Here is a 26,881-nt window from a genome sequence, read left to right as displayed (position 1 = left end):
TGCTTGCATGCTTGGATGTTTATTAATATTAATATTCAACCTCACAATTGATATTGTAAATCCACTCACTGGATGAATATTGATGAGGGTGGCTATGAGTTGTGTTACACGATATCCAATCGAAACGAAGAAAAATGTGTGCTTTAAGATGTTCGCACACCATATTCTCCCTGAAAAATATGTACAATCCGCCTCAGAATCAAACTCTCTTCCAAACCAGGCCACCCGGTACGGAAGACTCACCTCAACTTACCATACAAAACAAAGAAAACATGGTTTTAAGTTGTCGCTGTGCGATTGTGTGACCTTCACCAAAGGAGCGAAGAAGCTTCAGGAGCGAAAGTTTCCACCAACATAAGGCCGAGGGCATATCTCTCGCGTTGCAAAACAATCTACTCCACACCGCTCAGCCAAAGATGCAAATAAGAAGGGCAACTTCAACAAACGGGTAACATCTGGTGTTACGGTGCCAAACAAGGGCAGCAAATACAAAAAAACAAAAACATACTCAAAGCCTCAGCCCCTAAAAGGTGGTGAGAACCGATTGTGTGAGGAAAAATTATGCAAATTATTACCTACAATATTAGCTTTCGTTTCACAAGACTCGGGGAACAATGGCTCTGGGATGTGTGGGGAAGGTCTTCGGTGTGTAAAGGATTTACACACGATTTCCCGGAATGGTGGTGTGGTGAGGTTTATTTTAATTTTTTCCTCCCACCAAATGGTTCTTCCTCGTGGTAGGGACCAACAATAGATGCGTTTTTTTTTGTTGTCGTTGCATGCTTCATGTAGTTGTTGAACTTTTCTTCTGTAAGGTGAGTGATTTTGTTTTGCCTTTGTTTCGCCATTTTTGTTTTCGTTCTACAAGATTTGTGGCCTGGGTTGAGGCTTGATAAAGCTATTTACGGATGCGTTGTTTTATGCCTTTGTTTATCAGTGTTATCTCCGCCGACAAAATGCTAATGTATGGAAAGCAAGCACTGAAACAAGCTGCATAAATAGGGCTTGGGGAAAATTATTGCTCAAGGGAACACGGGAACGAACAGGGAAGCGTGTGGCGAAATGGTAAAGAGAGATTGAAAAATTAAACATCTGGTTTATCTAAACCTATCCTTTATTTATTATCGATACACCGAACCTGCTTAGTAAGGGTGACATTGCTGACATTGTTTCGATTAACCACTAGCACCTTGTACAGGCGATGTAAAATAAGTGTGTAAAAAAGGGTTGAAAAGATAGCTCTGGCCTTCGAATACTGGGACACAACGATCCTTTTGCTAGCTTGTCATAGCTCTATGCTCCTGGGACCGGGTTTTGGGGATTGTGATTTTGTTGCTGTTGTTCATGCTGTTGGTTGCATTGGTTGCTCTGCGCCGCCTAGCGCCGATTCATGGCTTCTTCCTCGCGCCGAAGAGCTTGAACGAGCACAATGCCCAGCACAGCATTGCAAGTCTGTTGTGTTTCGGAGCAGAGAGAGAGAGAGAGGAGAAAAAAGTTAGTGGACCAATGTTTTGTGGAGCTCGGCACGACGAGGAACGGTTCTTACATGGACGGCAGCCAGTATCATTGCCATGATGGCGGCCCAAATGGATTTGTCCTCCAGAAACCATGTCAGCTCGTTGACGCACCCGTTGAAGAATGCATTACCGGTGACGGTATCGCGACACTCGAGCGGCAACGGTTGACGCATCACCATGTAGTCGTTCGGTCCGTCCGCACCGCAGCACCCAATCTGTATCGATCGTGGAGAAAGCAAAATCGAGGAATTATTTAGCTATTCGGTAATTGCAAACGGGAAGGGAAAAAAACGCCAACGGAGACTGGGTTGGTTTTTTTCCAACCTGGCAGCCATTTGAATCCTTCCCCGGCTAGGTTTCATTAGTGAAATCGATAAGGGAAATGGTGTCGTATCGGAGCGTCACTGCAAAGTGCCAATCCTGATACGCCGACGGTGTGAACGTGTAACGGTCTTTGCAGGCGTTTAATTATGTATCACGCGAGTGAAAAAAAGAAAACAGAGCAAAGTTTCCGTAGACGTCACAAAAAAAAAACAAAAAAAACACGGGGAAGAAATGTGTTTCTAATAAAGATTGAGAGATTGAAGAAAAAAAAAACTGGCTGAAAGATACACCTACTCATTAAATGGTGATACCTGTGGTTCGGGAGAGAGAATGCCGGCGAATGAATGATTAAAAGAAAGGTCCGCCGAGAAAGTGATTAAATTGAGACGCTGGAAATTACAGTTTCCTGTGGAAGCATCGATTGCACAACTGCGAGACTGCTGAACGGAAAGTTTTTTAATTAGTTTCAGAAATCAGATGAATCGGGAACTTCATTTATGCTATTTTGTTCTGTGAAGATCATTGAACTTTAATTAGGGTTACCAAAAATAGCGATCGATTTATCTAGTTAAAGTTTATGATATGATTTTTGTTTACAATCTTGAGGATTGTATTAAAATTGAGTGTAGTTCTTTAGATTTTGTTACCAAGCATATCATATGTAGAGATGGGAATAATTTGAAAAAAGCGGAACTGGTTCTGGGCTGATGCAAATAAAATCGGAACCAGTTACAAAAACTAGATGCAAACAAACCGTTGTGACTGTTGGAACCGTTGTGAACCGAAGGAATGGCAGAACTTTTAAGAACCGTTCGAACCGCATTCCGTTGGAGTTTCATGGAATCGCACTTAGTCCGCGTTGAAAACGAAATAGCGCACAATTAGAGAGATTCCCAACGTTAACGTTAAGTTATCATCCCATGAAAAACCTTTAAAATCGTTGGGCTATTACTAAAGATGGGCACATGCCCGTTTATTATTGCTGAATACGATTTCGTTTTACGATTCCAGGCGGTTCCAAATTTTTCCAATGATTCCGATGGCTCCGACGGTACCAACGGTTCCAATGATGCTGGATGATTCCGGACGGTTCAACATGGAACCGAAGATCCCTTTTCCTCTTAATTGGATCCGGAGTCAAACTGGCTTGGTTCGGACTGGAACCGTGGGTGCATTCCTAGGAATCCATTAATCTTATTCGGAGCCTCCAGTTGAGTCACCACAAAACAATCGGATCATTTACACGCTGCGATATTGTTATCAAGTGGCAAGAAAACGCACATTCATCAGATCCAAACACAGAGAACAGGATAGTAGAGGGGCACAACCATTTAAGGTGAGCTAAGCAAAGATCCATTAAAGAGTCGCATTTCAGTATTAATTACAATTACTTCTCGGGAGATAGGTTTGGTCCGCAAAAGAGGCCGTACGGTGGACCGAAGTGAACGTGTTCCAAATGGTGCCTAAATGAGGTATGGCGGTGATGGTGTTTGATTTCAATAATGGATTAATGAAGTGTGCAGCAAACAATTTTCCTTCGAAGAGACAACGATACGAACAGTATGACGTCAGCTGTATGTCAGGGTGCTGCTTACATGGCGGAATGGATTTTTGTATCATGATTTAATGAATGAAAATCGATATGTGTGCTGCGAAAGCAGCAGAATACTTACACTCTCCTGGATCAGCTTCAGTGCGGCTGACGAGTGCGGATGCTCCGAGGTGACGATGAAGCGAAGCATAGTCTCCCGAATTAGCGGCTGAATGCTGGAGTTCATCGTCGAGTAATCCAGCAGGATGGCAGATCCGATGACTGTAAGCAGGAACAGGAAAACTTGCGTACCAATGAACTGTAATAAAGTAGGAGCACGAATAAGAAAAATCATTTAAATAATTGTGTTGAAGTCAGCTGTTTTGGTTAAACTATGTTAAAATATCGTGAATTAATCATCTAGAATATTATAATATATAATGAAGGTAAATTTTGAATGGGCGCTCTAGGCGTTGTTTAAACTGACATTTGAGTGTAGATACTAGCGATTAGAGACGAACGAGGTCTTATGGGAGAAAGTATCCTTAGAGTACCAACTTTTACGCTAAATATACTAAAAGTTGGTTGAGATATCCAGTGATCCAACTCTTGGCTGAATAGTTTTTTTTTCGACATGTAAGTAATTTGTCCTCTCTTTTCTCTTTTGTCCTCATAACTTCAAGAGATTTTGGCCTGCCAATAAAGGCTTCCTTAATTTAGATTAACTTTTTTTTGGAATAGTTAAGTCAGTTTTGTGTACGAATAGACGGTCCGGATGGGATTCAATGGAAGGTACTGTAGTGAGAAGACTCTGACAAAAAGGTGGCCATATTGAACAGATTAGATCAATCTATGGAGCACCATACAGCACTACGGGATCCCTGGACAGCTCGTATAGATGTTTAAGGCTACAACAGATGGTTTGCAGTGCAAGGCGGACGTTTTGAACATATTGAAACCATTCGAAGGCATGATTTGTTAACCTCTACAATTCCTTGGTTTCGCTGATGATATCGACATCATCAGATAGATATCAGTGATGGGATGCGAGGCCCATAAGATTGAATTTAGGATCAAGGTGTCTGCTTGCCAGAGGTTCTGATTGTGATAGAACTGTAATAGAACGCAGCGTATCGGTTGCCAGCGATGATCTTCAGGTGAAAGAAGATTTTTACTATCTTGGTATGATCGTCGTTTGTATGATTGGGCGGTCCGGTGGCCGAGGCGATAGAGGCGCCAGTCTTTATACGGCAGGACTGGGGTTCAAATCCCATCTAGACCGCCACCATCCCGTAAGCAGGGCTGACGTCTTTGCTACTGTTAAATTCAAATTACAGAAAGCCAGAAATGGTAGGCCGAGAGCTCTCGAGGTTGTAGTGCCAAGGAAGAAAAAGGTATGATCGTGACTTTGGATAACAACTTATTCAGCTTAATCTGAATGCCCACAGCGAGCTCATTGACTAGGTCAAGATAAATTTTACTTGTCAAGGATCGGATTCAAAGATTCTTGGATCATGTTACTAAGTCATGATTAATATCAAAACACGACAAAGTAAAGACAAAACCATAAATGATTAGAAAACAGACTTAGTGGTTTGCAGAACTATCATCAATGATACTAATAATTACTACAGAATCGTTTAAAACTGAAAACAAATTCAATGAAAGGCAGACTGTTGTTTTCAAAAAGTGAATTTCCCTGAAATATGCAACAAACTTACTCATCAAAAATAATAATAAATTGCCTTTCTAATTAACAAACATCTTTTATCGCAGGTTTATTCATCCCGTTTTTCAGGTGAATTTAGCCAATCACTTTACGATTGATTTTACGACCTTCCCGCATCACTCGCACCGTGACAAAAGCGAATGTATTGCTACCGAAAATTAATTACCAGCAGCTTATCAATTACGATCAACCGCACCCGATCAGAACCGAAAATGGGGTGGAATAGGCAAAATTAAACATCCCGCTTGTCCACCGGGCACAATCACTTCCCACCACCGAAAAAACACAGCAACCCAGCGTCCCCATTCACTTCGCTCCGCAGACGCGAAACCGATTGACGTGAGAATCGATGCGATGAAAATTGCACAATTACGAACATGATTAAGCCATGTAACCGGGACCGATTATCCTGCCGTCTGGCAAATATCTCCCCACCACGCGGGTCGGACGGATCAGCAGCCGATTAAACTACAATCGACCGGAGGATACCGAGGGCATCTTCCGTCCCCCGCCGGGGGATGATTGGTGAAGGTGGAGTGGAGCATGAGGAACTGCCACGTTTTGCCATCGATTACGATGGATTGTGTCTGGCAAGAGGCTTCCGAAAGAGATTGGGAATAAATTACAATGAAAACATTATTACCGGATTCGGCTGGGTTGGATATTGTACGGTGAGAACGGGGAAAAAAGGAAAGCGTCCAGACCACTCAATCCAACCTTCGTTTGCTTTGTTGAGTACATGTGTCATAATTGAATCGTATAATGTTGACAAATTATTGATAATGATCGTTCAACGGGCAAATAATGGATAATGGCGGTAACGAATTTTCGGTCACATTTTCCACTGAGAATTAAGTTGAGCGATTCCGGACGAATAGTCATTTTTGTTTCAAAAGCTGCTCACTCTGTATCAATTCAATATTATATAATAAGTAATTCTTATTTCCGTATAAATTTTCAATTTAAAGCCCTTTTCGGTTTTCTCTACAATCTATTCGCTGACCTTTTTTCAGAAGTTTTAGTTACTCCCTTATTACTCCGTGGTCTGGTGCGTGTGAATAATAACGTTGCACGATGAATAAATCAACCCATAAGCATTGATGATTGGCTACCGATTGACCAGGGCTAGGAGTCATGAAGGGTCCTTTGTACTGCAGTACTTCCTTGCGAGCCAAATGAGCACCAGCAATGGCCGCTGTACCAAGGGGCGAACCAAGCTACTTTTAAACTTACCAACCCAACGCCAACCATAATTTAATGGCCGTGGTGCGGAGCGCTGATGGAAAGGAATTCAATAATATTACACGATCTTCACGCAGGTGCACCCGTTCAAGCACCCTTTTCGAATGGCTATCCATCGAACGAAGTTTCAATGAAAAATTCAATCAACTATGGCCATTCTATGTTTGCCCGGCTCCGATGGATTGAGTTTGCCGAGTGGGGTGAAATATCGCGAGCCACCTCTGCAGTGGGATTGCAATTTAGCCACCTTGTTGAATGAATAAGAGTGGTTAGTAAATAGATTTAATATAGGCGAAAGGTACCGGTGCTCGTTTCAACGGTAAATTGCTGAAGTGAGTGAAAGAATATTCTATAGAACATGATGATTTCGTTACTGCAATGGACCTATCGGACGTTGTTTGAAAGGGGATTGAAATAAATGAAAGAGCTGCATCACGGGCTTGGGCCGACATGTTTATTTAATCTAAAGGGAAGTCGATTGAGAAGCATACTGGCAGGAAGGTTTTTTTATGGGTTAGTAATAGTGAGATTATTTATTTTATCACTTTAAACGATTATTCTTTTTTTTTCAAATTATGTCAATAAAATCAAATTATAATTCATCAATTGTTTTGGGGAACTTTTTCATGAAATAATGAAGTCTCAAGCTTTTGTTTTCCCCTTTATGTACAGGCATGATATGTCTACCATAATTCATTAAGTAGGACAACTGAAAATGCGAGGAAACATCGTACTGTGGTTGCCTGCTTTTAAATGCTTGAGAATCGCCTTTGATCCGAAAAAGTTCTTCGAAGAGTATATAAATACAATTAAAATCTAAAACTTTTAAACGTATTGTTCTTCTTCTTCGGCCTAAAGATTTCTAAGGTCATGCCTTCATTTATGTGCCATATATTGCTTACTAGACTTAATGTTACCTCGAAGTAGGATAGTCAGTCCTCACTAGGGGGAAACGGTCGGAATGAGAATACAGAATAGGGTTGTAGAGATGATACGTAATCTCCCAAATAGTTGCTCTGCTGTTGAACTTCACACTATCTCAGAAGATCCTCTCATCGCAGAAAGAATAAGGGAAGACTAGCAGCGTTTGGGTAAGTCGTGTATATACAATTTTTTTATACTAAAACTGTGTTATTTTTTTACCATTACCATTACTATTTTACCATTTACCAGCTTTTTTACCATTTTTTTTCAATAAGCTATTCACTGTCATAATCCTGAATACTGTATTCCTCTTTCCTCTCTATCACTCTTCTAAACACTATTCACTCCTTCAAATTCCTTCAGCAGCTTAAGGTCGATATAAGTCTTTACTTTAAATAGTTTATATCATTTGGAACTCATTATTTACCTTAAATTTAAAGTGATTTTTAATAAAATAGTTCATTTGGGTAATTTTCTTGCTGTGGAGCACATCATTCCTTCATGTGGTTTAAACAATTTAAATTAAAAATGTTCTCTGGTTATATTGATATCTGTTGTGAAAATGCATGACCATAAGTCATTATACAGCCTCTTGACAATCTATATAAATTTGACTTTATAAACTCTTTTAGAAGGAAGAAAATCCATAAATTAGTCTACAAGTATTTTGGCAGCTAATTTTGCAATCGAATGGAATAAATTTAAAACTTTGTAAAATTCTTGAACGTCTGCTTTGAATAGAGAAAAACACTTCAAGGCTTTGATCGAAGTAAAACATGTCCTTTCCATGGAAGTAATTTTCTTGCACTAAATTATTAACCGTGCACCTTTTAGATTGAGTCATTTGAATGAGGGGCTGAATAAGGGTTGATACCCGGGTAAGTCTTGCCCACATCGTGATGCGATACCTGTAAAGTGTTGCTCGTGACAAAACACGCTTGTCTCGCAGCACTTTTCAATCGATTAATGGGTACACCAGTGTGGGTATGACTTCATCATCATCATCATGCAAACTGAATGGGTTTCCAATATTTTCCCACCTACCTACCACCGGTTCCGGTTGAGCAGCGAGTGAATTAAGGCCAACCAACTACTCAAGACGACGGGAAGTTCCACAAATGAAGTTCCACCGAAACCGGCGGAAAGGAATATTATTCTTACAAATTATGTTACAACATCAAAGTGTACGCCCTCTCGAAGGCTTGCTACGGTGTGGGTGCAGAAGATGGGGGTGTATTCCTTTCATGTGCCTCGCAGTGTGCTTGCGAAATGGATGAAGGTGGGTTTTCTTTTATTGCTAGTTCATCGTTACACAAGCCATCGGTTACGAAACGAAGACAAACACTGGCAAGCCTCGACCGAGCTTGGCGGTGCAGTTCCATCGGTGGAACTGGCCGTGGCCAGGAGTCAGGATTATGCATATTGAAAAAAGCCTTCGGAATAAACCCACCGGAGGACACTTCAGTACCACGGTCGGCAGGTTATGGGAACTCTTCTGTTATGAAGTTTGACATAAGGCTAGTGGATTGAACCTTCCACTGCAGGTGGACGGCACGTGGGCTGGATAAGAAACGTACGGCTATCAAAAGGAATGAAAGAATATGTTCTTGAGCAATGAGTAAATATGCCCCTTTGCCAAGCCAACCTTATGATCATTTTCCAATCTCGTTGTGATCTAGGTAGAAAATTCATACCGATGTCAATGGCCATCAGGGCGGTCGTTCCTCTTGCGAGGGAAGAACAAAAAAAGAAGCCTTCTGGGCGCTGGTCGTGCCGTAACGTCTTATCGGTGTCCTTCGTTCGGTTTAAATAATGGATAACGTGTAACAAGCGAGATGAAAGTGCATTTACGCTGCCCGTTAGGGATGGTAAATGGTGTGGTAAGATGATTGGAAGACGAAGAAACAAGATTGGGAAGTGTCCTGTTAAGGCACATGTTGAATACATTGTGTGCAAAAGATGGTTGTGTAAGATGTGGCGCATGATTGGCTCAGCATGATGAAGAATATGGTTCTTAGCTAGGCTAGGTAGTCGAAATTGAAAAAGAGTGTCATGATAGGGTATACAATCAACTGGACGGAGCACGAATTGAAGCTTGAGCGCTTTATTATGCCGTCAATGATTAGTTCTATTCACTTGATAAAGGAAATCATCACCAGTCGGTCGCATATACTGTCAAAATATCTGCCAAAAATGACATGTGTGCTTAAAATACTTAGCGGATGACATTTAAAACATATTGTGAATGTCCATTACATCAACTAAGTGTTTTGAGGGTATTTTGTCTGTTCAGAATAATAAAAAAACTCTATCTTTTTAAGTTATAGTTCTTTTGTGTCAAAGAAATTGAAGCAAAAATTGAACAAACTTTTTCAATAGCCATACGTTATGTTTGTCTTTCCGGATTGTCTAATTTTTTTCGCGTAGAAATTTGTATTACTATTTAAAACTGCTAAACATTCCTTACAAATGTTACTGTTGGCATTACTGACTGATTGACACAAAGTTGGTATAGTTACTAGGTGAGCTCATAGCTTTGGCACCTTTGCCATTTGGAAGGGAGTGTCACAGGAGTGTCTTCGATTGTTCTTCGAACATTCACACTCAACACACAGACTCTGCACCAGGAATTGCACGCGTACATAGTCAAACGTTCAGACCCTGTCAAATTGCGATTCATCTTACTACAGTGCAGTTATCAAATCGTTCGTGACGAGCTCAGCTAGTATTTTTACCTCAAAGTCTACTGAAGTTAAAGGGCTCGTAATAGAAGGACACCAACCTGCCAGAATTGAATAAAAGATCGAAATCTGTATGTACAATATACCTAGCTCTTTACCTAATTTGAATTGACTTGACTGCTGCTGTCACTGTCAAAATACTTTAGTAAGTACTGTCTGCTTAGTACCACGCATTTCTCATAGAGGGCGCTGCTTTAAATAAAATAAACAATTAGAGAACAAAATGGTGCTGAGGTTAATGTTTGTCTAGGATTCTATGTGAGTGTGGGGGTTTCAGAAATATCTTGATACGCTGTGTAATTCGTGCTTAAAGACTTAAAATAGTTTAATTGTATGAGTACGTTTTCGTTGATTACACTACCTTTGTTTCACTGAAAAATTTCAAATCTTTCGACATTTCAACTTTTACCATTTTCCTTCGCTCTTTCCCTTCTCAGAATCGACGAATGATTGGGAATGGTAGGACAAAAACGGTAGACCTACAGGCTACTGCGTATTGTCGTCCGGTCTTTTCAGTCCACCGGCCACCCATCACGGCAAAGAAACCTCAATAGCCGGAGGCAATGCGACGCTCCGATGCGGCATTTGATATGCTTTTCTGGCAAAGACTCTGGCAGCGGAGAACAAAAAACCATACCACAGCAACAGCACGACCGAGTGGACAAGTCTCCCTCCCCAGCGTGGAGAAGAAAACGCCGACTAAAGCCACCGTTGAATGATAAAAAATGCTTTCCGTCTGCTCGGTTCTTCGACCGGCACTTGCTCGTTGGGTGTTTTGTTTTTATCTCGACTTGGGTGTGTGTGTTTTTTTTCTCTTCTTCTCGCTCTATAAACGTTCCATGTAGCCTAACTCTCGGCCCGATCTGACGGAAGGCATTCTTGCGATGGAGGACTTTTTTTTTTGTTGGGTTATGTTTTGCTTTCCGCTCCTTGCTCCGTTTGCGGCCGTAGCTGCAGACAGGAAGGTGATCATTTCAACCCAAAACCAGGAGCGAAGTGGTCAAGGAAGCGTACGGCACCAAGGAAGGAGTGTACTGATTTGCTGCTACTTGATTTTTGCCTTCACCCAAACGCCGGTGCGGTCCAGTCGCGCGTACACGAACCGGATGTTATGAAAACCAATTTCCGTGATGTGATTGGAAATTTTTGTCATTTTTCATCATCTGCTGCCCACCGACAACAGGTTTCCTTCAGCTTTCCGCCTACGACCGGTTGCAGCTCGTACTGTGGCGAGGGAATTTTTAACGTCAGGCAAGGGTGAGGGCTTATGTGTGTGAGTCTTTTTTTTTTTGCCACCCATCCAGCCCTTTAACGTTCATATTTAGCGAGAGATTGTGAGGCCAGTTTTCCTCACCATTCTCTTCCATGCGATTCACAGGAAACACGTTGGATTGGTGGAGTCTGTTTTTTTTTTTGCTGCCTTTAATCCGGTGCAAATTGATTGAGTGGAAAGAAGAAGGCGACATACCGAATGCCAAGAATATCACTGGACGATGGTAAATTGTTCGCTCGAGAGTGCAATGAAGGAGAATAGCAATACCGTCTGCCAGTACTCGTTCGTTTTCCATCCTTACAAACCGGGAAGTGCAGTGAGCGACATGTTCTCCCGAAGGCCAGCTTGACTAGCTGGAGCACCACCTACAGCCCCTATTTGGGGCGTTCTGTGTTCACCGGCAGACATCGGTCGACTGACAACTGCTCATTATTCATAAATCCATTTGGAAAACTTAATAAATTAATCATCGCCATGTTGCCAGTGCATTTCGGTATCAATTGCCCGTATTGCTAAAGCGGTCACAAAACTGCCGGAGGACCATGTGTCTCCGGGTCCGGAACTGGATGCGACCAGGGCCGGAAAAGGTGAAAGTACTATCATTCTCATTGCAATCGTATTCCTGTGTGCATAGTGAGGAGTGCAGTGGCCAGTTTTGCAGGGAGGATGAATAATAAGGGCAAAAAGGGGGATGAGCTGTTGCAGATATGTCATTTTCTTGAGTGTTGAAGAACTCATGCTTTCATTTTATGTGAGAAATTTTGCATAAATAATTTTATTTGCATAACGATTATTTTCGTGAGATATTTCAGACAGTCAAAAAATTGTTTTACAGTTTGATTGAGGGAAATGTTCATGATTCAAATCATAGGGTGGGTAGCTGTGCCAATTTTCCAAGGTGTTCCAAATTTTTCCATTTGCTCAAAAACTTCATAATTATGAAAAAATAAATGTTCCTCAAGCTTCTTAATACTTATATCTGAAATCGGGTGCTTTACGATGATCGATTGGCCGTGTAAACCCTGTATCATGACATTTGGTGACAGAAAGTGTTTAATTTGCATACTTTCAGGCGTTATAATGAACTTCGCACGTATGACGTAAACTCCAAAACGAATGATAAAGAGTATTCTAGTGAATTGCAGAAAGTTGATTACTTCACCTATCTGTAGTAAATCTCAGAAATCGTTGACGTTCATATGGTGATAGTTATATGTTTTCTCTTATGCATTTATTTATTTTCTCTTTTTTTAAAACTTCGTCTTTTTCAGAGCGAGAAATAATTTGAGACGACAATACCGATGCCTCAGCATCGATTCATGGAGACAGCAACGAACATTGAGGATAAAAATGTATGCATACAATGATGTCAAACTGGCAAGGCTCTTTAATAAAAAGGAATCAAAACAACATACAAACACACCCTTCCGCATTGATGCGCTGCTCGAGATATAAGAAGACTGATTCAACAGAAAACTTTTATTCATATTCGAATGTGAAGTGTTTTGGGTAAAGTGCCAGCACGCGCGCTTCGTTGTGTTTCCTTTGGCTTCTCGAAATATTATACCATCTGGAACGTGCCGGAAAACTATCCAAACAAACATCTATTTGATCTTTGCAATCAATTGTAAATTCATACGTCGAATTGGAACAGGGGCCGCACTTGAAATAGATCGCTATCGTAAGGAATCGATGAAGCGATTTACAATCCGATTGTTGGGCTATGCTTTATACTTTCCTTTTTCTGCTGAGTTTGTTTCATATGCGAAGCCAAAAAGAATATTGAATTCTTTCAGCCAAAGTCGTGAAACTGGGGAGGTTTTTCGAGATTCATTCAATATTTAGAACATGTCGAAAGTAACTAGCAATGTGAAGTTTTTGGAAACGAATATATTGCTTTCGAAACTCCTCAAATTGTTGTGACAAACTAATATCAAAAACGAAAAAGGCATAAGGCGATCGAACTCCTCAAACTGTTTTTGGTTCTTTAAAAGATGAGCTTGAATAAGAAAATGGAATGTTCAATGTCCAAGGTGGCTACAAGTTTGATAAAATGTTTTAAGACATGTACAGTGTCCAAGATACGTCCGGAAGCTAACCATTCGAATGGATGCAAGTGCAAAATCTCGTCCTTTCCCTAACGCAACGATACCACGACACCAAGGGGCACAGGGAAAATTCATCTCAACTTTGACGTTTTGCGGTGCCCGGGAAATATTCCCCCGATGGGCAAATAATCAAATAACAAGGCAAACAAACAAATGCACCAACCGACAAACAGCCGAACAATGGTTGACCGATGGTCGGCCGGTGTAAATTGTGGAAACCACAGGCTAGGTTCAGCCGGAGCTGGGAGTCCGCATGGAGTGCCGGTCGGAGGTGCAGCTAGAGTTTATGATATAATCAGCATGTTTATCCGTTGTGCAGACACACCAACCGGTGGCCTTTGGTCATCGGCATTCTAGCCAACCACGGGGAAAAGGAAGTTTGACTTTCTTTGGGGCGAAAGTTGGGCCGCTGTGGTTAAGGGCAGAGTGTTGACGAAGGTGAACGGGATGCCGTGTTTATTTTCTTAAAACCGAGCCTTCTCGACCGATGCCGGACGACAGCTTCTTGTGTCTAGTGCGGGCGTTCGAAATGAGTTGCGTGCGTTGAGGTAATGTTTGCGTGTGTTTGCACAGATGGCACCCTAAGAATGACAGTATTGGGTTAGGTCGCAACATGCAACAGCAGCAGCAGCAGCAGCAGCATCAGCAGGGAGTCGTTCAAGAGTTTCGAATTCTCATTAATCGAGTCAAGTGGGGATTGGTAGAGAGAGAGAGTAAATTTAAAGGGAAGATATTAAAGTAGATGTATAGATACGATGAGGCTGAAATTAATTGAGGTCTTGAGGTTTGGAGATATTTAAGATCAAGATTGTTTGGTTGAGATAGACGTGGTTGATGTACAAAAACTTGAGCTTGGAAAGATATTTTAGATTTTTCTATCATACACAACTACACAATAAACTCTACAAAGTCGTCATAAATTGCTTTTAAAACTTTAAACAATATGATAAAGGTCATAAGTCATTTGGAATTTCTTCTAGAGATGCTCTTAAAAACCTTTTCAGTTGTCCTTTTTGTTGATTATTTCTACTTTGTTTTTCCTTAAGGAAAGTTCTTGGATCTCTGAAATGCTTTGAAATTCCCCGATAAACAATTTTTCACCCATGAGATGAGAGCATTCAAAGGAGAAAGTTTTAAATTACAGCGGTCGAATGTATGCAATACACTGCAGATATTCGGACGGCATGAATAAAATGATTTCACTTTGCCTTGAACTACTTCATCAACATGCTCACCACATTAAGGGATGCATTTGAGTTCGGCAAAGCACAGCAGACAGGTCGAGTTCAATCTCTGGAAGAGATATAGGTAAGCATTACAGCTGCTCTGCTAGTAGTGCTGGTACAGTTGAAAAAGGGTTCCCGTACAATAGGAGCCTGCAGAATGTATCGGGGAGGTCATCACACCACACCAAGCACAAGGCAGACATACATAAGCTGGCTCTCGTTTCTACCTTCGCTGCACGGTCTTAATGGACTTGTACATGAGAATTACAACACAGGCTCAGATTCACTTCAAAAACCCAAGCAGCTTCCAACTCACACATATAGACACACGGCTATAAATATAGTACCTCACCGCAACTCAAATATCCCGCCCTGTCCTAGAACTCACGTCTCACTTCAAACGCTCAATGTTATTCGAAATCAGTGGGAAAAGTTTCTGCAAGACAAAACATTTTGCATACCGAAATTTCCCCCAAACAAAATCACAGCGAAGAGAGAAAAGGGGCAGGAGTGTACTCTCGGTCCGGGAGGACAACATTGAAAGCAAAAGCTTCGGAGAGACAAATTTCATGTCGGTGGAAATGTTTTCCTCCCCCGGAACAAAAGGAGTTTGGCCAAAAAGCAACCGGCGGAGGAAGAGATTTCAACGAAACGACAAACACAAAATCCCTGTTCGAAATGAAACGATTTCGGCAAACGAACACCGACAACGTGTCCCGGTCTTGCGAGACCAGCATTGGAACCAGGAACACAAAAGCACACTGGAAAACATAAGCACAAGAAGCACTTCCCGGGCGGGTGGGCAGGATTATTGTAGGGATCTGGGAAAAGAATTGGATTTTTCTTCTTTCTCTTCCATTTTTCAAACATGCATCTTTGATTAAATACCAATGTATCGTGGGGGAGCAAAGCATTACAAACACTGGGACAGTATGTAAAATGCATTGAAATGATAAATTTGGTCGATTCGATTCCAAAGCCACTACGAAGTACGATCGATACCAAGCTAAAGCGCATATGTGCATAGCTGTTTTGATGAGGTAAAGTTTGAGCCAAATGTTTGCTTAGCTACAAAAACATCTACCAAACTAGCGCCAGGCACTGGAATGTCCTTCAAACTGTAATTAGAAAATTACACACACACACCAGCAGCACCACTCTTTGTACCGAGAATAAAATTTTCGATTGATGTAAATAAAGCCGGAAGGCACTTTCGGCCAACTTGTTCGTAGCTTGTGATGTGCTTGCTGGTTCCGGGAGTCAATTAATTAATGATAATTGATAAAGAGCCAGAATGTGTGCCGGGGTGTAGCTCACGTTGATTGACACTAGATGTGGTTAAATTAATTTGTGCATCAAAGTTCAATGGGGGTTGAAGTTGTACTGAAGAGATTGAGCTTCATTTAATTAATAGATGGATTCGACCGAAAGGAGAGCATGTTCAACAGGAGATGATTGGGTGATTTAGGTGTTTTATTCAGATTCGGAAAAACAAAAGAATTTCGTACAACTGGACATCGAAAATGATCGATGATCTTAATCATACACTGAGCAAAATAAGCATAGCACCACTATATTTTATGGAAATATTTAGGTGAAAAAAAAAACTAACTTTTCATTTTTACTTTTTATATTTTTTTATTTCAAAATTATCTTTTTTATATCTTTTTAAATGATTCATTTGATAGTTAAGAAAATCATGTAAATTTACAGAGTGTCCAAGATAAATTAGATTTTGTTTCAAATTCGTGGTTATGAACTTTTTGATAATATAAGTAGGCAAATCAAATTCAATTGCATCATGATTAAACGGAATGAAGAAGTTTTGAAAATATATTGTGAAAGACGAACGCCCAGCGGTTGATCGAATGGCGTTTGATCGACGCAGCCCTAGCAGTCCTTAGTCTCTTGCATTATTTTTTCATGGAGACGTTGAAAGAGAATCTTTATGAACATCAAAAGCATAATCAAATTTGAATCAGTCACTAGAGTAATATCTGTTTCTAAGGCTCTTTCCAGAGACTCAGTTGCCAGAGCTTGTTCCAGGTTCTGGAGCTGGGTCAAGGCTGTAATCAATGCTGAAAACGTATATTTTGAATAATTTCAAAAAACAGTGTGTTTAATGAACGGTAATCTTCTTCTTTTACTAAAAATGTCCTGCAAGATTATTTTCAATTCATTTTTTTCCGTTAGTAACTGTTAAATTTAACAAAAAGTATTTAAATCACCAAATTCATAAAAAAGGTTGAATTCAACCAAGAAAAAAAGTTGCGCTTACCTTATGGATAATAAGTGGGTTTTAAGGATAAAATTATGCCCTTATCTTGATGGTTCAGATAATTCATTCTTATAATATTTGGAGCATCGATGTCGGAATACTGATAACTTGAGAAGCTTTTCCATTTCACCTAAAGCTGTCATTGGTAATAATCTCAATGAGACTGAAGCTGGACGGTTACCCAATGGTTTAAATAACGGCAAGTCTTGTTAGGAATTCATGTAGCAGTAGGATAGTGCCCCGATTCGTAGCTCTGCATGATAAGAGCATGATTTGCACACAAAATTTTAATAGATTTTGATTTTAAAGTGCGTTCTAGGCATCTGTTTCCATAAGAAAACCTATATTCATCCTATTGAACAGATTAAACATGCTTTACAGTGCTATCAAGTTGTACCCCTGAATGCTTAGAACTGTACAAACTGTTTATGCAAGACAACTCAAATGTGTAATTTTATGTTAACGCCCCACAAAAATTGTCTAAATCGTTGAAAAATAATATTTATTTTATTAAGAAGAATTATAAAGATTTTATTTTTGATATTGCAAAAAGGCATTGTGGTGCCAAACTTATTTCGCTAAGTGTATAAATGATAGGTGTTGAAAATGGCAAAAAGAAAATTTAATGAAACGAACTGTTAAACTCTACTCTTCTCTTTAATTTCTTAAAACCATTCAGGAATCGAAGATATTATGAATTGATCCACATGCAATGCAATCATAGAGGATCAGCAAAACAATGAAAGCAAACGTTATCAAAGAAAGAACAAACGCAATCTTGGCAGAACAACAATAAAGTCAAGGACTCCTTACCCTGAGCGACATTTGCGTCCCAGTTGCTTTGAACTAACGCCAAGAATAACGATGGGCGATATAATGAATGGTTTAGATAAAGAAGGGGGGGGGGGGAAACCTCCACACGCCAGTTTAAATAAAACAATGGATGGAAATGACATCTGCACGCACGTACAAACACGCCCATTACCACTGTCAGTGAGGTTCATTATAGTGCTGCACTTCCGGTTCCCGGTCAATACGGCACACCCGAGCTAGCAAGTGCGGCACACTACTGAAAGCAATTAAAGTTATACGTTTGGCCGCGTCCGATTCCGCTGCAGTTGAGATTGTAATCTTTACTGGATGGGTATGGCGTCCAATAGGAAAATGCGGGAAAAGGTTTTTTGTTTTCATAATACAAGAAGTGAAGAAAGAGCAAAAAAAACCGAACGACCAGTCAAGGGTAAAACACGGGAAGAAGGCGAGGCGTGCAAGGAGCCATTGTCATAACAAAACACTGGGTGCCAAGAAATCTTGGTGAACGCAACACTACCGGGGACGCAATCGCCATCGTCGGTTAGTCCGGTTGGATGATTATTGAAATTGGTTTTGCCCCGTAAAACCGGTCCGGCACGGCAAGGCTGCCCGAAAACTGTCAGCTGCAAGCGCGCCTCCCCGAAACACTGAGGGAACCTAGGGGAACTGGGGCGGTCCGGGTTTCTTTGTTCCAGCAGAAAAGTCAAGACGGGGGGTATTGCAGTATTCATGAACGGAGAAGTTGACGCCGGTTTGAATGGCGCTACATTATTCATGCTTTAATTGACACCGAAGTGTCATGTTGTTTAAGTTATAATTTCCCTGCTCGAAGGATTTGTGGTAAACCCGCAGCAAGAAAGCGGCGAGTTCCGGGAAATCGTGTACGGTTCTCGGGCAGGAAACTTTCAATCGTATTCTTTTGCCCGCGTTACTGCAACTGACAAACCGAATCCAAGTTCCAGCACATGTCAGCGGTATAGTACCGTTGACCGACTAACCCGGGTCGGATTAGTTCTGCTCGTCTCATCGTCAGGGAACAACACGAAATCCTGGATCAAAGTTTCCCTCCCACCGGTGGAAAGTCAACGGCAACGCTTACCAGCAAACCCGCCAACAAACGGGAAAGGAAGCTTGGACTCGCAACGGAACGACCCTAACCGACAGGGAAAGAAAAGCAGCTGCAACACAGCTGGACAACGTCGGTGTGGGTTTTTGTGTGTGACAGTTCCGCACCGATGGCGGCGCGACTCGTCCGCGGGTATCCATTATTCACCGGGATCGAAGACAGGCGTGGGATGATCGAGCGCATCGGCCAACTTTCATTAGACCTGTCAGCGGCAGGACACCAGTCGCCTGTCGCCAGTCCACATGATCCGCTGGGTAATGTTTTTGCCCCATCATTCGAGTGTCTTTGTCGGGAAGACGTCATGGCGTGCGCTACCGACTGTCAAACCTCGGGACCTGTGCCCTTACCAAGTGGGGGACAAGGTTGTTGAACTATGATGATACAGCTGAAGGTGTTCATTGAAATCGCGTTGCGGAGATGATAAATTAGCTCGGCAGCACAATAATGAACGTGACAGGCCTCTTTTCATATAATCTGCTTTTCAATTAGAATTATGACGTATATCTTAGAAATGCGGAGCTGTGAACGGACAGCACTTACCAGATATAGGGCAGACGAATGTTCCATCAGTGCTGAACAGCAGCCAAGGAATGAGAATATCATCACCAGCGCTCCAGCACCAATCAATATGTAAACTCCGATGTAGTACTCGTACACCTCCAGGATCGCGATCCACTCATCGAACCCGGGCTCTGCCCGAATAAAGATGGTAAACGCAAAAAGTCCTGCACCAACAATCTGAAATACAACCGAAAGAAAGCATACGATTAGAGCGTGTCCACAGCAGGAGCGCCAACCGAAACCTACAACTTCACGAACACGATTTAGATGGAGATAAGCTAAAACTGACCACTTCTGGATGGTGGTACGCTGGTCCGAAAATACCGTACCGAAACCCGAACAGCCAACAAACGGATGGCTATGTGTAATGAAAAACAGGAAATAATTTGCATTTCTCTGTGCTTACTCTCGACGTCTCGTTTCCTGGATTTCAGTTCAACATCACGGCTTCTTCGTTTTTTTGGTTTTGTTTTTTGTTTTACATTGTTCCGTCTTTCGTCCATTCTGGGTGGAAATATTTTACGATACTGCGCACTGCAGCTACTATTGCCATCTTCGATCGCCAAACCCTTCGGCCAAGGAAGACGACAAATAGGGGAGTAAAAGAAAAACGGCAGGTAATCTCTGCCAGTGCATTCGTTTTGTGGCTCCAGTTCGATCAACCGTGGAGTACCAGGCGTCTCCATGATCGACCGTTTCTATGGGGTACTGGGCGCCTCCATGATCGACCGTTTCTATGGGCTACCGGGCGTCTCCATCCATCGAATGCCGGCCAACCACAACCAGGCAAGCGTTAAACAACAATACAATTTATCTCTGTTCCACTGTCAAACCAGCACGGAAGTGGACGTTTGCTGCACCAAGCCAACGTGTTGGAAGCGTTTTTTTTTATTTTGTTCTCTCCTCTTTCTTTCACTCACATTGCACATGCAGCTGTGAATGCGATTGGAAAAGTGTACCTTACGGCGCGTGCGAATAGGGAGAAAAACATTATGTAAATCAGCATGAAGTGAACATTTTCGAGCTGCTTCTTAAACAAATGATAGTTTCCATTAGCTGGCAAGAGTGGCAATGGAAAGCCCGGACCCGGTTGGCAATTGGTGTCCAGTCTCGGTGGTACTGCCAATAAGTCGTGTGGGACTGGTCGTTGTGCACGTTGTGCATCGCTTATCCGTATGGTGGAGTAGGGTTTGCGCTTTGCCCAATACCCAAACCTCCTGGAGGGAGAGAGTTGGAGCGCTCTGGTTTAATGCATGGATGATTGTTTTTTTTTTCATTTTTCGGTCATAGATTCCTTACGGGGTGCGATTTACATTTTGCTGCTGCCTTCAACTCCCGACACCAAGAAGTAATGTTCGGTGTGTGTGTGTGTGTTTTTTTTGGTTTACGTGCTTTGGTTGAACGATTATGTTTGTGTAGTGTATAATGCAAAGCTACCATTATTTGCTGGTGACAATGGGAAAATGTGTATTCAGTGTGCATTTCGATGCAGTTGTTCGTTTAATTTTACATTTGCTTTTGCTATTATTGGAACGTGCTAGGGAATGTACTATGTTTTGCGACGCTGTGACTTGTTATGTTGAATTTTTCAATTTAACTGATATTATTGCAAGACTTATACATTAATAAACTGTGCAAAATGCATTAAAACGTTCGTTCACTTTCAAACGAAGAAATTCTTCGTTTTTATGCTTTGTATAAATCGATTCTTCTACTTAATAACTAATGTCAGACTAAAAATCAATGCAAAAGTCACCATGAGACCCCACTGCCATAGAGTAAATAGGTTTAAAACATTTTCTTTGTTTCTCCAGTAGCCCTACAGCATATATAATCAGCGTGAATAGTTTTGATCAGAATATTTTAAATTAAATTTAACTTCGAATGAGCCGATTATATCGCTCGAAAGTGCCTTTTCCCATAACTGCCAGACGAGCGCAGCTCATGAGGCGAATCCTTTCACTAAACACAGAGTGGGCTCATAAACCGTTGATGAAATTCAAATGCGAACGATTTGCAGCTACCCTCCCAGTGTGGCGTACCGTGCCTGAATCTAGAAAGGCTACCAATTTCTACTGATTTCTATCTCAACCACATACGGCAAACCGTTGGTCCTGCGAACTATGCATTCGCATCCGTCGGGAGTTTTCTTATCGGCAGTCTACAATCAAAGGTGTGTTCCGATTGCCACGCTCAGTCTGTCTATCTCTCGCTCTCGCTTGGAGTTAGGCACACCTAGGGTCAGGTGCGGCTTAGCGTTGGAATCGGAAATCTCGCGTTTGTCTAACCGTTCCTCGCTACCTAATTTCATATGCATTGAAATGGAAAGTTGTGTCGAATTTTTAATCAACTTTTAAATTATCATTTCAACCGACCACGGTCATAACAAAAATATGGACGACGATTGAATGCACCATTTCCCTTTTTTTTTGGCCTAAAATTAGCTTCACAAAAGAGCATCCTGCTGATGCTTCGATGGGTTTTACTTCCAGAGAAAATCAGTCATTTCCGCGCGGCTATGGACAATCCACTCCAGGATCTCCTTCCGAATCCGATTTTTCTGCCGATTTCCCCGAAGTCCCAACTGACATTAAAACGCGCAGCGAGCTCATCTATAATCATCGCACACCAGGTTGGTCCGTATGCATCATCCCATTCACTGTTGTTCGCTTATTATTCTCCCTCACAGCACATTAACCTGTCCGTGCGAATACACGCCACGACTCGCTTTTACACGTGTTATTGTTTGAATCATACAGAAGTGGCTTGTTTGGCTCATTTCAATCCTTCCCGGAAAAAATCGCTCCATCGATGAGTGGAAAAATCCTTCGGGAAACACAATATTGCTCGTAATATTATCTACCATCCATTGATTTGAATGCCTAGAATAGTAGTCTTTTGTGATGTAGATATACATCCGCCAGGCCCATGAAACCCCTGTGGGGAAGTCCGGCTCATAGCCAAGACAAGCCCTCGAGTCAACCAAACATGAGTGCGGTGCGTGGTCCCATCCCATCTTCTTGGTCTTTTTCCAAGGGAGTGGGAGAGAGGAGTCCAACGTGGAAAATATAATTTTCACATCACACCATGAATGAAAAAAGGGACGAAGCATGGATCAGGGCCCAATCCCCCCAAGGGATATTGTTGGTGAGGTCCAACACCATCCTACGATGACCTCGACGCTGCGACGTGACTTCTTGAGGCAACGCTTCAGGACCGGGTGAGGCAATGGTGAAAAGTTATTTTATTTAATAGAACCGACCCGCCCCTTTGGGTGTCCAGGGAGAGAGAGAGAGAGAGAGAGAAAAAAGCATTTCCCTTCCAAACGTGAGGGTCGTGCCTGCGCGGCTTAATACATTCCGGTCACATCGTCATCGCCAAAAACGATTCACATACTCGTATTTCGGTGGCGTGTATTATAGTTCAACCCTCTTTTTCAACCGGTTTCAAGGCTTTTTTCCATTAAGCGCTACGTGTACCTTCAGCCCCGTGCCGTGTGGGTATGTCTGATAAATGAAAGGCATCGTTGGCTTGTCCCGGGGAAAAAAAGGCCCGTAGCAAGTGACGAAGCTCATCTACATCCCACATTCATCTTGCTGCTTGTCGCGTGTCGGTCAGGGAGTAGGTTGGGCGGACACTTGACGAATCGGACGCAATATTAAGCCCCCGAGGAATACTGCCCCATCCGTGAAGTCTTCTTCAATTTTTCGACCAAAACAGAAGGAGTAGTGTAAATAGAATCGGAAAGCGTTCCCACTCATCACTCGTAAAAGATTGGCTTTCGATCGGTAGTTTGGGTTTCTCATCAAATACTAGATCAAGGACAGAAGTCCCTATGGTTTTCTGGTGAGCAAGCGACCAACAGTGGGCTGGCCACATTTTTTATCCCTCACAATTTGCAGTCCATTGATTGAAACACTAGGATAGCAAACCTTAGGGGGTTTTGAAAAATGTGAAATGAGAACTACTTCGCATTACAATCAACCCGAAGATGGGGTGATGGTAATCACCATTAGGAGCATATTTTCACTTCCAAAAACCAGGAAATGGAAATGAGCTTCACTGCCCCTGTGGCGGGTAGGAGCAAAACGATGGATGGCATAAGATATCCAAGGCTTAACGGTCGAGGCAATCTCCACGCCACCAGCTCCCTAACTCCCAAACAGCCCTCGATTCCCGCACACGAATTGAGTGTGTGTGGTTAATGTGAGGAAGAAAAGGGGATCCGCAAAGGAAAAGGACATCAGCAGCATGAGTGCTGATGTATAATGCCGCTTGATGGAAAGGATGAAGGCCTTCCCCGGCTATTGACTTCTTGGAGGGATAAAGAGGGTGATTGGGGAGAGCAAGGCCAGTGCCTAACCCACCTCATGTACCCGGATGTGACCTCTGTGTCGACCGATCGAAACATGCAAAAACCCTGGTGTGGGGCACAATTGGGGTTGTCCTTCTATTATTCATGCGATTGTCTCTAAAATCACGAAATGAGATTTATTTCGAACCATTCCACGTTAACCCTGGCCCGAAATGGTCCCGAAATGGGGAGCAGTAATAGAGAAATTGCACCCCATATCCTTTTTCATCCCCTCATCTCCTTCTCGCTCTTATCCGTCAACGCAAATCTACAAATCCTGGTTGCGTCCGGTTAGTTTCATGTTCACAATCTGTCAGACGAACGAGCCTCCCATCGTCCTCGTTCTCGGGAAGGGTTGTTAAGTTTTTAAAGGGAGGCTCTGGCGGCCCCATTTTCGGGGGACGGTGGTGAATTATTAACATTGGCTTCCCATTTTCTTTCCCGGGAATCCCTACCCGGTGAAACGTATTTGAGTGGATTTACTGAGCCGTAGAATTCATTTGCTGTCCCTGGTTCCGAGACCCCCTTCCGAAGCCGTTCACCAGAAAAGGCCGGAGTGAAGTCGGGATGCGAAATGATTATGATTGGACAGATCTGGCAGATATGAAGATTGTGTCGAATTTATGCAATCATTAGCATATTTTAAAAGATGAATAGATCGTACGTATGGTTCGGTTAAGATGGAGCCAATGTGCTTAGTTATGGGATTTTGTAATGGGACAATGTTTCCGGTGAATCTGTTCGGTGAGGCTTGGTGATTGAATATGATATTTAGATGAAACTTCTCAAATTTGTAGCTCGGATAGAACTTTAATAGAGAACGTTCAAACAAGCTTCTCGGAATACAGGAACAAGATTAAAAAGAAAACTGTTGGCTATCTATCTCCTCACTAACATGATTTATTTCCCTAACGTACAAATCAATTAATGTCTTGTATCCTCTGCTATCTTGGACATGGTGAAAGAGATCTTTCAAAGCTAGAGCTTTATCAGGCCTGTCTGAAATCTTTGTTGGCTCTTGTTGGACCTCTTAAGATTCTTTAATTTAAAAGCGATTGTGCTTTTATCACGATTTACGGAGGGTTTCTTCTTTTTGCTAATGATCTACAAGAATTCGTTTAGAATCTTTTCCCTATATCCTTAGAAGTGTAAAATCGTTTCCGGCTACTGTACAGCAACTCCCTTGGTGATACATTTTAAATTCACGTAAAAACCTTTAAAGTCCTAAAGTTTTTAAAGGACGATATATTCTTCGTTAACTTCCATCCTCTTCATTCAAAATCCATGATTTCGATTCCCAAAATTTTCTGTACTTCTTCTGAATGCGATATTCTGAGACGCAAAAATGTTGGCTTCCAGGAACCAGATTGGCGAAAGTTGACTTAGTCGGTTATAATTAAGATTGCTCGTTCATTGTTGTCCAAGGTTGTCTTCAAGTTTAAGAGACTATAAACCATGCGTTCACGATAGTTTAAAAACTTTTTCATACCAAAAACTAGCTTTTTTCAGATTACTCACCGTGGCCGGGCGTGGAAAGTGGACTAGATCTTTCACAATTGCTTTACATTATGGTTTCATAAGAGAGGTGAATTTAAGAGACACAAAGCGTAAGTAATTAAACGATTAAAGCAAATCAAGCTTTTCTTCTCCACTCTCTCTTCTCCTAGGTACATCGTAGAAGAGCTATTTGGTTACATTATGAGCTGACAAAAAAACAATTTCTCAGCACTCAAAACGTGGAAAAGTAAGTTCTGATAAGCTTTTTCAGCTGTTGTGGATAGGATACGATTATTACGAGGTCAAAATGATATCACAAGCTTTATTGAAGGCTTCTTGAAAAATCATGTGGATGTCCCTTTAGCCCTTTCGAATTTCTTAACATTCCTTTGCTTTGACTTTGTATTTCTAATCCTGCCAAACTCGTTACGATTCGAGTGATCAAACTCTCCCAGGTCTGTTTCCTCCTAGCTCTACACGAAGCCATACCATTGCCAATAACACTCTCTCCTTATCGTTTGAGATTTAGTCCTGTTCCTGTCCTGATCTTGTTGTATTTTCAAACCAGTGTAATCAGACATTTTAATTTATTTTTAGTTTTAAGTGATAGTCTTTTTTTTAAATAAAATCCATAATTTAATATTCTAAATTCGTTTTAAAATATGAATTCCAAATTTCTTATATTATATTAAAAGAAACCAATAATGAATCTGTATAAAAACGAGGTAAATTTCAACTTTGAATCAAATCAACTATTAAAGCATAATAAAACCAACTAAAATCGTTAAATTATCAAAGTCTCCCGTGTAACATAAATCAAACGCGCTTCACACACCGATCGCTGGAGCTTTTCGCTCGAGCCACTATCTGGCTCGGCAATCAAATCGGCATGACAAATTAAATCATATCTCTAGCGCTTGCGGTTTTTTCCGAGCTGCGCCCCAACTGCCTACCATCGAAGTTCTGCATACGATCGTGCAAAACCACCGGCAACATCGGTCACCGAAGCAACCCAACCGTTTTAGTGTCACTTAGTGGTCAATAGTGATAACGCAGCAACCGCCTGGTCGATTTTTTTTGTTCCTCCTGTTCCTTCGCACAACTTCCATCAGCCTGGTCCGTAGCTCCGATGCTCCGGAACAATGAAATTCGATTAAAATTTTATTACTTTTCCTATCATTCAGTGGTGGTGCGCAGTGTGAACGGTGGCAGTGAAAAAAAAGAAGGACGCGATGGGTTTCTGGGTGGAAGGACACACATTCTTTTTTCTCACCAACCTCGCAACAATCCATGCGGCGCATCCGGGTCGGCCGGGTGTTTCTTTTTTAACCACCGAGGGGAAAAAACGCGTACCCACCGTTCACAAGTGTCGTGCGGAGGCTCGGAACACTGTGGCAAATGGTTTGATTTTGTGACCTACCGAGTCGGGGGCCGTAGGTTTCGGCTCGCGTTGCATGTTTTACTGCGCTCGGTTTCCGATGTCATACTGTAGCTCATAAATAACATTTTTTGGTGTGTTGGCGCGAGCGGTTGACAGTTTTGTTCTGGTTGGATGTAATGCTTTTCGCATGCTTCTTTCGCTGGTGTGGACCACCGGCCGACCAGTGCTGAATCCATTACTAAATGCCGCGAATGCA

General features: G+C 41.9%; 1 protein-coding gene across 1 annotated transcript in view; it reads right to left on the bottom strand.

The window, feature by feature from the left end:
• Nucleotides 1–1,084: 1,084 nt before the first annotated feature.
• The window catches only part of LOC118506109 (tetraspanin-2A), a 58,727-nt gene continuing 32,930 nt past the window's right edge, over nt 1,085–26,881 (bottom strand). The window contains exons 2-5 of the mRNA XM_036042802.1: nt 19,373–19,570; nt 3,515–3,691; nt 1,547–1,732; nt 1,085–1,452 (exon numbers count right to left, since the gene is read on the bottom strand). Coding sequence (XP_035898695.1) covers nt 1,378–1,452; nt 1,547–1,732; nt 3,515–3,691; nt 19,373–19,570 — 636 coding nt within the window. The 3' untranslated portion in view covers nt 1,085–1,377. The remainder of the gene's footprint in view (nt 1,453–1,546; nt 1,733–3,514; nt 3,692–19,372; nt 19,571–26,881) is intronic.

This window comes from Anopheles stephensi, chromosome 2 (genome assembly GCF_013141755.1).
Source record: "Anopheles stephensi strain Indian chromosome 2, UCI_ANSTEP_V1.0, whole genome shotgun sequence".
Taxonomy (NCBI): domain Eukaryota; kingdom Metazoa; phylum Arthropoda; class Insecta; order Diptera; family Culicidae; genus Anopheles; species Anopheles stephensi.
This window is presented reverse-complemented; position numbering and strand designations above follow the sequence as displayed.